The sequence below is a fragment of the Bos indicus genome, chromosome 10 (genome assembly GCF_029378745.1).
Source record: "Bos indicus isolate NIAB-ARS_2022 breed Sahiwal x Tharparkar chromosome 10, NIAB-ARS_B.indTharparkar_mat_pri_1.0, whole genome shotgun sequence".
Lineage (NCBI taxonomy): Eukaryota > Metazoa > Chordata > Mammalia > Artiodactyla > Bovidae > Bos > Bos indicus.
Window position 1 is genome coordinate 58,031,046 of NC_091769.1, and position 16,956 is coordinate 58,048,001.

The 16,956-nt window shown below is 45.7% G+C and overlaps 1 protein-coding gene across 1 annotated transcript in view; it reads left to right on the forward strand.

Moving 5' to 3' along the window:
- GNB5 (G protein subunit beta 5) overlaps positions 1-16,956 on the forward strand; it is a 34,162-nt gene that overhangs the window by 9,183 nt on the left and 8,023 nt on the right. The window contains exons 2-7 of the mRNA XM_019968839.2: positions 416-552; positions 4,435-4,476; positions 7,270-7,346; positions 10,946-11,078; positions 14,262-14,405; positions 16,203-16,294. Coding sequence (XP_019824398.1) covers positions 416-552; positions 4,435-4,476; positions 7,270-7,346; positions 10,946-11,078; positions 14,262-14,405; positions 16,203-16,294 — 625 coding nt within the window. The remainder of the gene's footprint in view (positions 1-415; positions 553-4,434; positions 4,477-7,269; positions 7,347-10,945; positions 11,079-14,261; positions 14,406-16,202; positions 16,295-16,956) is intronic.

Below are 16,956 nucleotides of genomic sequence, written 5' to 3' on the forward strand. Positions count from 1 at the left end.
TACGTAAGTTATAAACATAGAGTCTGAAGCCCACGGAAAATGACAACATGTCTCTACCTTCTGTGTTTTGTGTGTGCTTAGTTGCTCAGTTATGTCCAACTCTTTGTGACCCTTTGGACTGTAGCCTGCCAGGCTCCTCTGTCCATGGGATTCTCCAGTGAAGAATACTGGAATGGGTTGCCATTTCCTCCTCCAGGGGATCTTCCCGACCCAGGGATGGAACCTGCATCTGCCGTGTCTCCTGCAATGCAGGCAGATTCTTCACCCGCTGAGCTATGGGGGCTGAGCCTGAAAGAGAGAGCATCTCGAGTCCTGAGGGTAAAGTGCAGGAGGAAGAGCCCTGACAGCCTCCTGTTCAGTGTGTGGCTCAGACCTGGTCCTTGGTCACGGGATTGAGCGCACCTTGTCCTTGCAGTGCACCAGGTGGCTGAGCGCGTGGAGGCCCTGGGACAGTTTGTCATGAAGACCAGAAGGACCCTCAAAGGCCACGGGAACAAGGTTCTGTGCATGGACTGGTGCAAGGATAAGAGGAGGCTCGTGAGCTCCTCTCAGGTATGTCACACCCATCGGGTGATGGTGGGCATGCTTCTGGTTGTAAAGCTGAAGGGAAGGAGCCATCCTTTTCAAAAACCCTCTTAGGACATTATGACTCTGCCTGTTTGCCAAAGGGCACCAGTTACCTCGTTAAGAATTCTCTGGCATGCTTGAGAACTTAACTAATTTGGGTAGATTTGCAATTGGCAGTAACTAAAATATTATAAACTCTGTTTGACAAACCATTCAAAAGTTTTTCTTCCTGAGCATATTTCATGGTCTTATTTGTAAGGGAAAGCATTTTTAAATTAGGATGTTTTTCTCCCCCAAGCTGAGGGCATAAGTGAAGTGCCACCTTGGCTACTTTCAGCTTAAGAGTTTAGCAATTTTTACACCTTAAGTAACACATTTAAACTGTGTATTTTGTGAAATATAATTTTTGTCAGTCAGCTTATATAGGTCACATCATTGATTTTGCAGCCTATGTATTACTTATTAAACTGCTGCATGACAAGTTTCCCCCAAGTTTAGCAACTTAATCAGTGGATATTTGGTATCTTACATGGTTTCTGAGAGTGAGGAATCAGGGGCAGCTCAGCGGGATGGTTCTGGCTCAGGGTGTCTCACAAGGTTCCAGTCAATACATTGGTCGGGGATGCAGTCATTTGACAGCTCGGCTAAGGCAGAAGTTCATTTCCAAGATGGCTCGCTCACTTGGCTCTTGGCTGGAGGCCTTAGCTCCTCACTGTGTGGACATCTCCATTGGTCTGCTCATGACGCGGTAGCTGGCCTCCCACAGCAACAGAAGGAGACAGAAGAAGAAGCCATGCTGTGTTTGATGACCTGGCCTCAGCAGTGACATCCCCTCCCTTCTGCTGTATACCACTGGTCCCACAGACCAACCCTGATATAATGAGGGAGGGGCCTGGACAAGGACGTGTCTTTCAGGAGGCTGACTACACTGCTTAGTCCTTTTTATGTCTATATTGGTGTTACACGCATTGAACCACACACTGAGGTCATATATTTTTTTGGCTGATTTAGCTTCTGGCTCCTGCCGCTTCCTTTAGTCCAGCTTTTTCAAAGGAAAATTTGATTTTTGTTTATAGCCCTTATAAATATTAAAACTGGGGCGGGGGGGAAGTGAAAGTGTTAGTCAGTCAGTCATTGTCTGACTCTTTTCGACCCTATGGACTATAGCCCGTCAGGTTCCTCTGTCCAGGCAAGAATACTGGAGTGGGTAGCCATTCCCATTTTCCAGGGGATCTTTCCAACCCAGGGATCTAATCTGGGTCTCCTGCATTGCAGGCAGGTTCTTTACCATCTGAACCACCAGGGAGGTACATATTCTAAATAATCCATGAGCTCTAATATCCATGTCAGTACAGTATAGGACAGGTGTTATTAATCTCCTTTATTACCTACAGATCTAGTATATCACATTGCATGTGCTTTTTAATTTATTGGTTATGTATTTTACTGGAAATGAGAGCAAAGAGAAGTTTTTACTCCTACCACCCTGTCATAGTCAGTATTATTTTAGAGCATTTCTTTCTAGGCTTATTTTTCCCAAATGCTCCATCTTACAAAGAGGTTGTTCAGATGTCTGTGTTGCTGCCTAGTCTTTTAGACTTTTTTTAATCCTTGAAAGAACACCATATGTTGGGTTTCTGTCGCTCTGTACCGCTCTTACTAGAGAGGGAGGGAGGGAAGGAGGGCTGCATCGGCACCGCTGACTCACGCCATCCATCCACCCGGACTGCAGAGGGCATCTGGAGGTGGGTGGAGGTGTGAGGAAGGTGGGGAGCAGCAGAAGGGCCCTGGAACAGACTCTGAGTGACTCAGAGCAGCCTTTCTCCCCTAAAAGGCAGATTAATCCACCTGACTGTGTGGGTGGGGTTGGGGTAGGCTCAATCTCTCCAGGTACATAGGCCCCTGGTGTATACATCTGTGCTCATGGAGGGACCACATTTAGCTCTGAGACTGATTTTAGCCTCACGGGTGCCTCTGTCTCTCCAGAGCACACAGTGGGTGGGTGGTGGGGCCAGGCAGTCCACCTGTGCGCTGGAGGAAGCCTCTGAAGGGAGCGCTGACTTGGGCGATGCACCGAGTCTCTACCCCCACCCCAGCAAGCAGGAGCTCCAGACCCCACCCCACCCCCAGCTCTCTTCTCTGCTCTGTATCTAATCCACCCAAATTTTGTGTTTGGGCCTTTAGTCAGAGAAATTAGACTAGAAGAACTAATGTGCTTAGGAGTCTTAAAAGACTCCGAGCTGCCGGCTTTGACCTTGACCATGACTCCTCAGGCCCACGCAGCATGATCTCAGCATCAGATGAAGTGAAGCAAGCTGCTGTGTCACTTTAGTTCATCAGACCTTGCTGGTGTCCCTAAGTGGCATCCGCCTCACTTACCAGATTTGGCTCCAGATGGCTTGAGTGATTAATAAAAAATCCAGCCCACCATAGAGGCTGCAGATTCTCCATCCCTGAGGATTGCACATCCTCCACCCACGTGCTGGAGGAAATCTACTCGGCCATTCTCCTCCACTGCTGGCCGGAGCCTGGGGGCCTGGACCACCCGCACACCACGTTCTGGGCAGATGACTGCCCTGTAGGGACTGCAGCTCATGTGGGTTTATCTCTGGTGAGTTTGTATTAAATGGATGAGATCATAGCCCCTCCCCACACCCCCAGTGAGGGCTGCAGCAGTGACTGCAGTGAACATGGCCACGTTGTCCGTGGCATCGCCAGCCCAGAGGTCTGTGGAAGTGCTCTGCGTTTCCTGAACAGCTGCCCACGGGGGTCCCCACCATCATAGGTGTGAGTCCCATGTTTGTAGCATAGGTGTGGTAGGTGTGAAACGTCAGGGTAGGGGATGTTCCTGAGCACCTGGAGAAGTCAGACTGATCTCAGAACTGCTCCACAGCTTCCACACAGGGTGGGGAGACCAGGAGTGGTGTGAGGCTCTTATACATTCCTACAGGGAATGTGGACTCCAAGGTGAGTGGTAGAGAGGAGAGACTGGTGGGGAGGGTGAGGAGACGGAGACTGTTAGTGGCTGTTAGGCATCTGAAGGTCATTTCAGGATTACCTCATCCTAGTGAACTCACTGACATTCGGGGTATGTTGGTGATGGGAGTTTACCAGCAGTTTGTGCTTGGTTTATAAATGGTAGGAAAAAAGTGTCTGAGCATTGCTTTCTGTCATTGTATCTATGCAAGGAATGCAGGGTTTAGAACTGAGCCTTGCACCAGGCTGGGAAGTGTAGCCTCATCTATTCCTGTTTCCTCAAGGGTGCATTGTAGGGTCTTGATTGTCCAGACACTTGCTCGGGTTTTCCAAGTGGTTCTGAGCAGTTCACCTGTTGTCTTGTTGATGATTCTTAAACTGTTTGCTCTTTTTTGTTTTTGTTTTGTTTCTCTTGTAGTTGATATGCAATATTATGTTACAGGTGTACAGTATAGTGATGTACAGTTTTTAAAGGTTGTATGCTCCATTTATAGTTATTACAAATATTGGCTATATTCTGTATGTTGTACAATATATCATACGTAATGGTTTGTACCTCTTTTTTAAATGTTTTTTTTTTATTGCGGTAAAAGTCACATAATATAAAACATACTATTTTAACCAGATTTAGCTGCATAGTGCAGTGGCACTAAGTACACTCACTCGGTTGTGCAACTCACCCTCATCCATCTCCCAAATTTTTCACTTTCCTAAACTGAAACTTTTCCTGTTAAACACTTAACTGCCCACTCCCCAGCCCACCCCCAGCCCCTGGCATCTAGCAGTGTAACAGTTTGTACCTCTCCCTCCCCGCCCCTATGCTGCGCCTGCCCCCACCATCTCCCCAGTGGTGATCACTAGTTTGTTGAACTCTTTACTCTTTTCCTCCAGGATGGGAAAGTGATCGTGTGGGATTCCTTCACCACTAACAAGGTAAGGCATTGTCCCCGGCGGATTGAGGCACTCCAGAATCCCAGTCCTGTCCTCATCCTCTCCAAGCATCACCCTAGTGGTTTCCCTGCCCCTCAGGAGCCTACTTGGGGGTGTAAACTCCACAAAAGCCCATCTGTGTTCAGATGGCTCAGCAGCCCACTGTAGCATTCATTCCTCTCAAATCCAGCCCTTGGCCCGGAGAAGAGCATGAGGAGGCTGACATGGAAACAGGAAAGAGTGTGGCCCAGAAACTTGTCCCATTCACACTTGCTACTGTGTTGATGATTTTTCTTCTGATGGATGAGAAGAGATACCAAATCCCCAGTCTTCTATTCCCTCTCTGTCTCCCACTAGACCCCATGGTAGGTGGGGAGCTGAGACTTCCGTGGGATTAAACTGCACTTCATGGGGGTGCTATGGAGTCTGAGCCCCTTGCAAGTCTGGCATAGACATGCACTGCTCCAAAGGAGGCCTAAGTTTAGACTATTAACTAAACGGAAAGGGCAGAATCTATGTGTAGGTGAGCTTGCGTGCCTGCATTGTGTCGGCATTTACAGTAACAAGTACTGTATGTTAAATATGGACTCCAATAGTTACTTAGAAAGACAGTGTCCCTTTCACTGTGTAAAAAATAAAACCCATATCTGTCTCAACAGCATCCTTATTGTGCACTATTGAACATGTTCACTAAATGTCATAATGGGCAGTTGGTGTGGTCAAGAACCATCTTTTTTTTTTATTTTTTATTTTTTAATTTTTAAACTTTACATAATTGTATTAGTTTTGCCAAATATCAAAATTAATCCGCCACAGGTATACATGTGTTCGCCTGAACCCTCCTCCCTCCTCCCTCCCCATACCATCCCTCTGGGTCGTCTCAGTGCACCAGCCCCAAGCATCCAGTATCGTGCATCGAACCTGGACTGGCATCTCGTTACATACATGATATTTTACATGTTTCAATGTCATTCTCCCAAATCTTCCCACCCTCTCCCTCTCCCACACAGTCCATAAGACTGTTCTATACATCAGTGTCTCTTTTGCTGTCTCGTACACAGGGTTATTGCTACCATCTTTCTAAATTCCATATATATGCGTTAGTATACTATATTGGTGTTTTTCCTTCTGGCTTACTTCACTCTGTATAATAGGCTCCAGTTTCATCCACCTCATTAGAACTGATTAAAATGTATTCTTTTTAATGGCTGAGTAATACTCCATTGTGTATATGTACCACAGCTTGCTTATCCATTCATCTGCTGATGGACATCTAGGTTGCTTCCGTGTCCTGGCTATTATAAACAGTGCTGCGATGAACATTGGGGTACACGTGTCTCTTTCCCTTCTGGTTTCCTCAGTGTGTATGCCCAGCAGTGGGATTGCTGGATCATAAGGCAGTTCTATTTCCAGTTTTTTAAGGAATCTCCACACTGTTCTCCATAGTGGCTGTACTAGTTTGCATTCCCACCAACAGTGTAAGAGGGTTCCCTTTTCTCCACACCCTCTCCAGCATTTATTATTTGTAGATTTTTGGATCGCAGCTATTCAAGAACCATCTTGTAGAGCAAAGTCCTAAATGGTCAACGCCCCTGGGGAATGACAGAGATGACAGTAGAGCAGCTTGCAGAGGGCTTCCCTGTATGTGCCCTGCCTCTCCCAGCACTCCTCAGCATCCTCAGGAGTGGGGAGTGGGGACCCTTCCCCGGAGGCCTTAGCATGGTGGGAAGCACACGCTGCCTGGTTTCTGGGGAGTTGCAGTGTTGCCACTGGAGGCCCCTGGCAGGGTGTCATCACTGCTGGTCAGCAGGAGGGCTGCATGCCCTGTGCTGAGAGTGGCCACCTCACCTCCTTCGTGACACCCTGAGGCTATTCATGGTGTCCAAAGGGCTGCTAGACTGGGAGTGACAGCAGAATCTTGACAGGAGTATCAGGGCCAATGTCTCCCCACAAAAACACAGAGGATCATAACAGGAAAGAAGACCAGCGCTCGAATGTGCTTTAGAAACCGTCTAGTCCCATCTTCCGCCTCGCCGGGTGGAGAGGGAAACTGAGGTGGATCCGACGGCCAGCCTGTGTGGCCGCACGTATCGCTGGTGTTGGGACCGGGACCAGGGCCCAGGGCTCCCAGGGAAGTAAGGCCACAGAAGTTTTTTAAGTGTGCCTTGGTTGCCTATCTGTGTAGGCAGGAGAATACGGGTGACTCAGACCCCAGCCAGAATCCGAGGACTTTCATGTCCTCTTAGTGCTTCCATTTTACTGGTTCCCTTTTCTCCCTCCACTCCCCCTCCCCACCCTCACCCACACTCCTGCCTGGAATGGTTTAGGACCCACAGGGGACAGAGGCTATCATATACTCACTCGCAAGTAAACAAACTTACACATATAAAAAGTCAAGAGTATGTTTTAAAAATAGCATCTGAGTAAATAAGATGAAGTGTGTGTGTGTGTGTATATATATACACACATACACACACACATATATATCTGAAATGAAATTTGGATAGTCTTTTCAAAGAAAATGAGCCCCAGTATTCATTCAGAACAACAGGGGGAGTATAGCAGTAAGAAAGAAGATGTTAAGGATACTTTTTTGCTCTGTGAGATTTTTCACTCATAGAATATATGATATAAGGTTTGGATGATTATTGGAGAGCTGAGTCTCCTCACCAGTCTCAACCCCTTTGCAACTGGAATGTAATTTGGTAGATGCCTCAGCCATTTTCCTTGTTAAAAGCTGACACTTGTGTAGAAGCGCCCTCATTTGTTCTGAGCACGGTGTGTGCTGTGTTTCAGGAGCACGCAGTCACGATGCCCTGCACGTGGGTGATGGCATGTGCGTACGCCCCATCGGGATGTGCCATTGCATGTGGGTGAGTAGGGGAGACAGCAGCCTTTCATGTGTCCTGTTAGCCATAAAACACTGTTCTATAAACAAAACATACAGATAAGAACTTGTAATTTTTGTTGATTACTTAAGCATTGTGTAATCCTCCTTGAATTTTACCAAGGAAAAAGAAACTGCAGAATGTCTTTCATAATTGATTTTCATTACAGATTGACATTAGTATAAGTTTAAAATCTATTCTCTCTGCTCTCAGATGCTGTTGGCAGGGACCACAAATTTGTGCAGATACTTCGGAAAGCATGTTGGTAATACGTATTCAAAGCCTTGAAAAATTTATGACCATTGATCTAGTGATTCCACGTCTAAGAACTTGTTTGAAAGAAAGAAATATAGAAAAAAAATGAGCAATAACATTTATTGTATTGTTATTTAAAATAAAGCAAAAAAGGGGAAACAATATGCCCACCAAAGGAAATTAAGTGAATGGTGGTACATGAATTGAATGGAATATTATATACTGTTAAAAAGGAGATTCTTAATGACAGTAAGTGAAAAGAGCATCAAGAGTAATAGAAATATTGTGCCTTAATCTGTTTTTCTTGTGCTCAGTTTAACAGAGTTGGCAGTGAGAATTGCAACCACTATAATTCCCTGTCCTTGTGTTAATTCTGGACCATTCAAAGTATTTCTATAGTAGGAGCTCAGCCATATTTAGAGAAGAAGCGTCAGCATAAAGGCTGCAATGAAGTACACCAAAATGCAATTGTAGTTCTCCTGGATGTTGAGACTATGGATGTTTTTCTCTTTGTCACAATTTTGTCTATTTTCAGTTTTTTTTAAGCATATGTTATTTTTATAATCAAGAGAAAAGGGTTTTATTTCAAATATGAAAATACTGGACCTCCAAGCAAAAACTTTGAAGCCTTCTCCAGCCAGGGTCACCCTAGCCATCACTCCCCACATCTTCTCTGTCTAGACCGTTGTTTTAGGGCAACTTCCCACTCTCTCCACTTGCTGAGATCCCTCTGGAGACCCTGCTTATATACATGCATTTCATATTTTCCCACTTTTTAATAACTCAAAAGTATATTGTATCATTTTATAACTGGATGGCAATATTTATGTAAACTGTATATCAATGTACTTCCTAAAAGGATATGAAGGGACAATAAAAGATAAAGGTATAAATATAGATGTGAACACACATGTTTAACACATTTATATACATATGACACAGTTACAAGGTAGGTGTGAAGGAGTTCAGACAGCTCAGCAGTTACACAGCATAACCCCCACTAGACTCTCCTCAACTTCACATAGGCACAGGGTCATGCCCCAAAATTACCATCAGGCTCAGTAATTAACTAGAACTCAGGAAAGTGCTATACTTAACGCTCACAGTTTCATCACAGTGAAAGGATACAAATTAGAACCAGCCAGAGGAGGAGATGCACAGGGCACAGTCCAGGAGGGGTCTAAATGTGGAGCGCCCAGTCATCCCCTCCCTGTGAAGTCACGTGGCCTTCCTTCTTCTTGCATCACACTGCAGGACTTGTGTGCTTCGCATAGCATTACAACTAATCCTAAGTGTGAGTATCCCAACAGAGCTACAGCGATGACCCTGAAGCTTCAGAATAGGAGAACATATTTCACCTCGAGGGTTAGGGAAGCCCAGTCTGGAGCATGCTTGTCCATTGTCACAGCCAAGTGCCAATCGTTCTCACCCACATGATCTATAAACAAGCTTGCCAAGGCCAGTCACTGGTCATAAACTAGCCAGGCCTACACCTGTACCTCCAAGCAATTAGAAAGGCACAGGGCCTCAGAAGAGAGTACCCCTCCCAAATGTCATTCCCCACTAAATAGAAGCAGGGCTCCTTGGAGTCGGTCTGGGCAGGAAGAGAATAAAGCAAGCTGAAGGTGTTTCCTCGTTCCAGGAAGCAAGGGAACATTCAGTCATATCAGTGGAGTCATATCAAATGGAAAACAAGACCCGCTTGAAGGGGCTCCCAGTGTCCAAATTTGGGATAATTTCAGCATATCATGAAATGATGATAGTAATGAATCTTAACACTTTTGACATGCCTTCCTCACTAAGTTTGATCATTTCTGGCCTTTGATTTAGTGAGAGACTTGCGACGGTTCCTTTCACTTAAACACTTGGAGGCCATTGTAGGGTTAATAATTGGCCTAATTTCATTTTTGTTGTGTCTCAGAAAATAGGCAGGCCTGAGGGGAGGAAGAGAGATGGAGGAACAGCTGAGCGGTGGAGCAGTCAGAACACATGCAGCATTTATCGATTAAGTTCACCATTGTAAATGGGCACAGTTTGTGGCATTCCTAAACCATTACAGTAGTAACATCAGAGATCGCTGATCACTATAAAACATGTAATAACAATGAAAAGGTTTGTAATATTGTGAGAATTACCAAAACGTGACACAGAGACATGAAGTGAGCAGATTGCTGTTGGAAAACTTACACTGATAGACTTGCTTGAGGCAGGGTCGCCACAAACCTTCAATTTGTAAAAAATGCAAAATGCAGTAGAACAAGGTATGCTTGTAATCACCAGCAAGTCACCCTTACTGTGGAAAGATCTTGTGGTCCCCACTCTGACCAAGTAATCAAAGTTGGCACCACCAATCTTGGACTGAGAGGCATGGCAAGCCTCCTAAAGTGAAGCAGTAGGAAAGAAATGCACAAAAATGTCACATTTGTGTTATTGCTAGAAATGTTATACTTAAATGTAACATTAATAAAAGTGAAAGTGTTAGTGGCTCTGTCGTGTCCAGCTCTTTGTGTCTCCAAGGACTGTAGCCCACCAGCCTCCTCTGTCCATGGAATTCTCCAGGCAAGAATACTGGAGTGGGTAGCCATTCTGAACACGACAAATCCAGACTGTGTGACATTCTCTAAGACAACTGACCTAATGAAGTCTCTCATTATAAACAGTCAAAAACTGTGTCTGTCCTGCATTAAAAGATCTTGTTGTTGTTGTTTAGTCGCTCAGTTGTGTCCAACTCTTTGCAACCCCATGGACTGCAGGCCCCCAGGCTCCTCTGTCCCTGGGATTCTCCAGGCAAGAATACTGCAGTGGATTGCCATTTCCTTCTCCATTAAAAAATCTGAAAAAGATATAAAAACAGAATGTAATGTGTAGACCTATTTGGGCTCTGGATCCTTGAGACAGTTGGGAAATTGAATATGGATGGCTTACTACATGGTGTTACGGAATTTTTGTTAGTTTTCTCAGACGTGATAATGAGTTAGTGATTATAAAGGAATGGTCTTATTTTTAGGAGATGTAATTTGCAGACTGAAGTATTTAGATGTAGTATGTCATATCTGCAACTTGCATTCAAATGGTTCAGAATTTGCTCCCACAAATGCAACAAAATGTTAAGTTAGCGAATCCACATGAAGGGATCTGGGAGTTTGTTGTACTACTTTTCTTTCAGTTTTACTATTCATTTTAAAATATTCAAAGTAAAAGTTTAGGGATAGGTTACAACATATAATACCGCCAAAGGAAAACATTTTGAAAGTGTGTGTCAATGAGAAAGTATACACATGTTCTATTGCCCTGTATTAACATTTGACACTTCTGTCTTTCCCTGCTAGTGGTTTGGATAATAAATGTTCTGTGTATCCACTGACGTTCGACAAAAATGAAAACATGGCTGCCAAAAAGAAGTCTGTTGCTATGCACACCAACTACCTGTCGGCCTGCAGCTTCACCAACTCTGACATGCAGGTAAATCAGGGGCCTGCGTGATGGTGGGCCAGCCTGCAGGGGGAGCAAGTTCAGTCGTGGAGAACTAAAGAGGGGGTGCAGGTGAGGAAACTGTTCCAGTGTCCCTCTTTACAGGAGAATGTGTATGCTCCAGCAGTTGGCCCTAAGAGGAAGCTCCTGTTGCTTCTCACTGGTTTTATCTGTACTATAATTTATATATATATATATATATATATATATATATAATTTTATATAGAAGACTAAGTCACTTTAGTTGACTCTTTGCAACCCTGTGATCATATCCCACCAGACTCCTCTATCCATGGGATTCTCCAGGCAAGAATGCTAGAGTGGGTTGCCATGCCCACCTCCAGGGGATCTTCCAAACCCAGGGTTAAAACCCACATCTACTACATTGGTAGGCGAGTTCTTTACCACTAGTGTCACCTGGAAAGCCCAAGTATAATATATATGTGTGTGTGTGTGTATATATATATATATTATAATTTTGACCATACCACATGGCTTGCCGAATCTCAGTTCCCCAACAAGGGATTGAACCCAGATCACAATGATGAAAGTGTGGAATCCAAACCACTAGCCCATCAGGGAACTCCTAGTTACATTATTATTTTTAATAAGATCAGAAATGGGTAGAGTCGGGGCTGTTAATTGTTGGTACAGTTGAAATAATTCCCTGCCATATCAAACCTCCTCCTCTAATTGAGTTGGTAGGGGTGGGAGTGGATCAGGGAATCTTCTGGGGTGGTAGAAATTCCTATCTTGAGTGGGAGAAGTGGTCCCAAGGTCCTTCTGGGTGCTGACTTTCAGAGTTGTGTACTTGACACACCTCATTGTACCTATATTAGACTTCTGTTTTAACAAATGTGAAAAAAGAAGGCTTCATATAGAAAATCTGTACCCTACTTTGAATAAGCCACAAAGTGGAGGTAATACATAGGCTCCATTTTCTTTCAGAATCCTAAACATCCTACACTGCCCTTGTCACTTCTCTCCAACAAACCCTCGTAGATGCCACCACCCACATGGCCAGCTACCAGTGGTGGCTGCACAGCGGGGAGGCTGGGAGCCTGGAGCAGGAGTTGGGGGTCATAAACATGCCTTGAGAGGCTGCCTTGGAGGACTGTGTTGCCAGTGAGGTGTGAGGGGAGCACTGTGGGAGGCAGGCAGCCTGAGAGGTAGGAGGGTAGGTTACGTGCCCTGCATGGCGGAGCTGACCCTACAGACGGTGGGCGGCCATTGCAGGGGCTGGGGCAGGTTGGGTTTATTTGAAGGAGGAGATTGTCTGAGTCAGACTAAAGCCCGTTCTGGTTTCAGCTGACTGATGTCAGGAGGCGGGCCAGTAAGGGCAGTGGCCGGGAGACCTGTGATGGGGAACTGTTCGGTTGCCGTCTGGGGGCCGTGTTCTGACTGGGAGGGCAGTGTTTGCCCCTGTTGTTCGCCACCAGGAGTCTCGCGTGTCTGTGCAGTAGGGGGCACGGTAGCCCTGGCTGCTGCCGTGGCCATTCCTCACGTCTTTGGGTGTGAGGAGCAGCCAAAGCAACAGAAGATGTTCTAAACCAGGTTTTATTATCCTGTGTTTCGTTTTTCTCACCTACAGGTGAGAATGGTAGTATATTCCTCCCTCATGAGGTTTTCTGAGGGTTAAATGAGATGATTCATGTAAAATACTTGGTGGTGTTGCTTAGTAACTAAATTGTGTCTGACTCTTTTGCAACCCTATGAACTGTAGCCCACCAGGCTCCTCTGTCCGTAGGATTTCCCAGGCAAGAATCCTGCAGTGGGTTGCCATTTCCTTCTCCAGAAGTACTTGGTATAAACCCTGGTAAATATCAATAAATGCTAGCTCTTATTATTTTATTATTAACACAAAGCTTCACAGGTAATTCAGATGCATGGCCTTTGCTGGGTACCACTGAACTCATGAACTAAGCCTCCTTCCAGCCCTGGGATCTAAGGTGAAAAATGAAAACCTCAAAAGGCTGGTATAAGACCTGCAAGTTCTATACAATCCAAAATAAATGAGTGACAGTGGAGTTAGAGGATCTGTTTAGTGCATTTATCATAATGAATGTTTGATTTAAAAATTTTATTTTTACTTATAATGAAGAGCACAAATATTTAAAATATTTTAAAGATTAAGAATTTACTGTTAACTTTTAAAAACTATTCATTTCTTTGATCAAAGAGTATGCCAGGAAAATTTTCCATTAAAGAGCTAGACTGAGGACTTCCCTGGTGGCTCAGACGATAAAGAATCCGCCTGCAATGAAGGAGACCTAGGCTCAATCCCTGGGTCAGGAAGATTCCCTGGAGAAGGGAATGGCAACCTACTCCAGTATTCTTGCCTGGAGAAACCCATGGAAAGAGGAGCCTGGTGGGGTATGGTCCATGGAGTCACAAAGAATCAGACATGACTAAAGTGACTTAGCACAGCACACTCTGTTTCATTAATTTTTTACAAAGCTATTAGTCCTGCTAATAAGTTGTTTAGTTAGTTCAGAGTCTTTATCTCACAGGATCAGGTTATTTCCTGGAGCAAGCAGCTAGTTTATTTTTACTTGGTCTCAGTATTGTCTAATGCAGCACTGGGAAAGTGTGGCTTGCCCTGGAATTGATTAACACGGGGACAGGGAGTTAGATGGGCTTCCTGCCAATCCTGTTAACAGAGCTCCAGGAGAGCAGCGACCAAGGCACAGTCTTTCTGCAACCCTGCCACCTAGTGGAGGGCCTGGACGTGGTTAGCACACAGCAAAGGCCTTGGCCCTGTACGTGTGTGTCCGCACCACTCAGTGGCCCAGGGAGCCTCTGGGTGTGGGGTGCATGCTAATGTCTGGGAAGCTCAGTGGTAGGCTTGGCTGCCTGTGGAACCCGCTGGGGGTTCTGTTCAGCAGGTGTTCACAGAGTGCTTCCTACGTGTCAGGCAGGCAGGTACTGCAGGAAGGCCTCCAGATTTCATCCTCTGCAAGAGGACAGGAATGTAAACAGCTCACGACAGCAAGGGTGTCAAAAATGGACTGTCTTTCTCAGTACTGGAGAAAGAGTTCTGTGCTAGAGTCCAGATTCAGCAGGGGTGTGTGTGTGTGTATGTGTGAGGAGCCTTCTCTTCCCTGTGGAACTGCAAGCATCTGCTTGGCTTCCCAGAGGGCCTAATGACACCCTTCCTGTCCTTTCCTGCGGCAGATCCTGACGGCGAGCGGTGACGGCACATGTGCCCTGTGGGATGTGGAGAGCGGGCAGTTGCTGCAGAGCTTCCATGGGCATGGGGCCGACGTGCTCTGCCTGGACCTGGCCCCATCAGAAACCGGGAACACCTTCGTGTCTGGGGTAAAGATCCCAGGAAGATCTCTAGGAGCCCCCTGTCCCCCAGGGAGCCTCAGGGTGGCACTTCCTGTCAATTTGTGGGACTAGATGGGACACCCCTGGAGCAGGGCTGAGACTCCTTGGCTGAGTAGCAGAGAGTTGGCATCCAAGAGCAGTAGAGACAGCAGCCAGGACACCAGGCGGCTCAGGTAGAAACAGCAGTGAGGCATAGCTGTGGTGTGATCAGGGCTTTGGCATCAGTGGGACACTCTCCCACCCCACCCCTGCCAGCCTCCAGCCCCTCCAACTCCCAGGCACAGGGAACAGTGTGTCTGAAGGCTCAGAGTCGGCAGGCAGGCCACCATGGCAAAGGAGCACCAGACGAGTTAGGACACCCGGGACCCACCTTTGCTGCCTGACTCCACATTTCATCCTTTGTAAATTGTGCAGAAGGCACAAAAGCACTTGCCCCCCACCTCCGCATATATTCTACTGTATTATGAATAGTAGAGGGAAGAGTTTCCAGTGTGTTATGCAAGTAGGAGAGGCAAGTATTTCTAGGACATCTGGGAATAAGTGTGGAGAACTGAGCTGGCTGACCTGACCCTGGTCCTGTCTCATCTCTGTCAAGAGACAGTGGTGGGAGGGGACAGAGATGCAGACACCATCTAATGATGTTTGCAACTGGAAGACATAAAGGCCCTTTGTTCCAAGCTGCCCACCTCTTGGTTCTGGACCTCAGGTGAGGGTTGTGAAGCCTCTAATTGGCAGGGACACTGATTCTCTTCTTGAATATTTGGCCCCATCTGTGTAAGTTTAATTCCCGTGTCTTTGTATAACTGTATTTATCTCCAATCAACTACACTGTTTTTTCAGATTGTTGATATCATTATAGATCATATTCTCTCTTTCAGAGTATTAAACTTCATGATTTAGGGTCCTCCAAAGATTTGAAGACACTCTGATTCCTTTGTCCGCATTCTCAGTAAAGATGTTGGAGAGTTGAATCCCCATTGCAGGTCTTTCTGAAACATCAGTATGGTACCTCACCCACCCCTTCCTCTGAGTTGAAACCAACAATCTAATTTTAACCCATGTTTCCTTCTGTTTGTCCTTTGAGACTCTAATTATATAGCTCATGCTTAATCACAGACTGCTCTGCAAAAATTTATCAAAATGCTTCTAGAAGCAGGATAGTATGCATAAACTTGGTGTTTTTGATTCTCTGGGTCATGTTAGCTACCCAGAGAGGGTTCATTTTATAGGTGTTGAGGCCGAGACCCAGGGAGGTGACTTGCCTGAGCCACCCAGCTGACTATGGGCAGCCCCCTGACTGGGCTGCTGGGCTGCAGCTGGCCAGGAGCACCTGGCTGTCCACCTGTCTTCAGGCTGCCCCACACACCTGAGGCAAGCCTGGGGGCTCCCACCATACCCACTGTCCACTTGCCCTCCCCTCTGGCCTTATAGAAGCAGAGATAAAGAGGAGGGGGAAACATGAAGAGAAATGCCTAGGAGGAAAGGAAGAAGGAGGCCCTGGAGAACTTGCAGCCATTTAGAAAGATGGCAGAGAAGAAAACATGCTAAAAAGGGTGTCTGGGTACTTTCTTTTGCTCCCCCTACCCTAGGACCTAGCTCTGACCTCCTGAGGTCAGAGGGAAGTGGCCTTAAAGAAAGCTAGTCTTAGAAAAAAAAAAAAAAAGCATGTTGTCAGAGCCCTTTACTAATGGGAACTGAACGATCTCTGTGATATAACCAGAACTCATACCTGTCTGTGGGCAGTCCTTGCAGTAGTCATAACTCGGGGTAACTTTACGTTTGCAGGGATGTGACAAGAAAGCCATGGTGTGGGACATGCGCTCTGGACAGTGCGTGCAGGCCTTTGAAACACACGAATCTGACATCAATAGTGTCCGGTCCGTGAGTAGAATGTTCTCATTGCTTCTCTATTTTCTGCTGTCTCCTAGCCTGGGCTAATGCTTAGCCTCCAGCCTCAATTTACTTTGCTGAGAGAGGCTTTTCCAGCAATAACAGCTGATGTGTGGTGAGACCGAACAATACTCCAGATTTCTTGGAGCATTTCAATGTAATTTCACCAGGAGCAATGGCTATTTCCTGTCTAAAGGAAGTCAGTGTTTTTTGTTCATTCATTCAACCAATATTTATTAAGTACTTATCTGTTGAACATTATTCCAGGAACTGGGAATATTGTTTTAAACAAGATAAAAATTTTCTACTTTCCTATAGGAGACAAATAAGACAAAGCACAGATAAATGTACAGTATACAAAGATACTGATAAGTTCCATTGAAAAGTAAAACAGGGAACTGTGATGGAGATAGGTTATTTCTTTGACTGGTCAGGCATCTCTGAGAAATTGATGTTTAAATTGATACCAGGATAGTGAAGGAGCCAGGCTTTCAAAGAGCTGGGAGGAGGATCAGGGAGATGAGATGCTCAGGGACCTAACAAAAGGCCAGGTGACCACTTGAGGTGGCTAACATGATACAAGTTTTGTCTTTAAAAGATCACTCTGGCTGCTGTATGGAGAATGCATTGTAGGGGAATGAGAATGGAA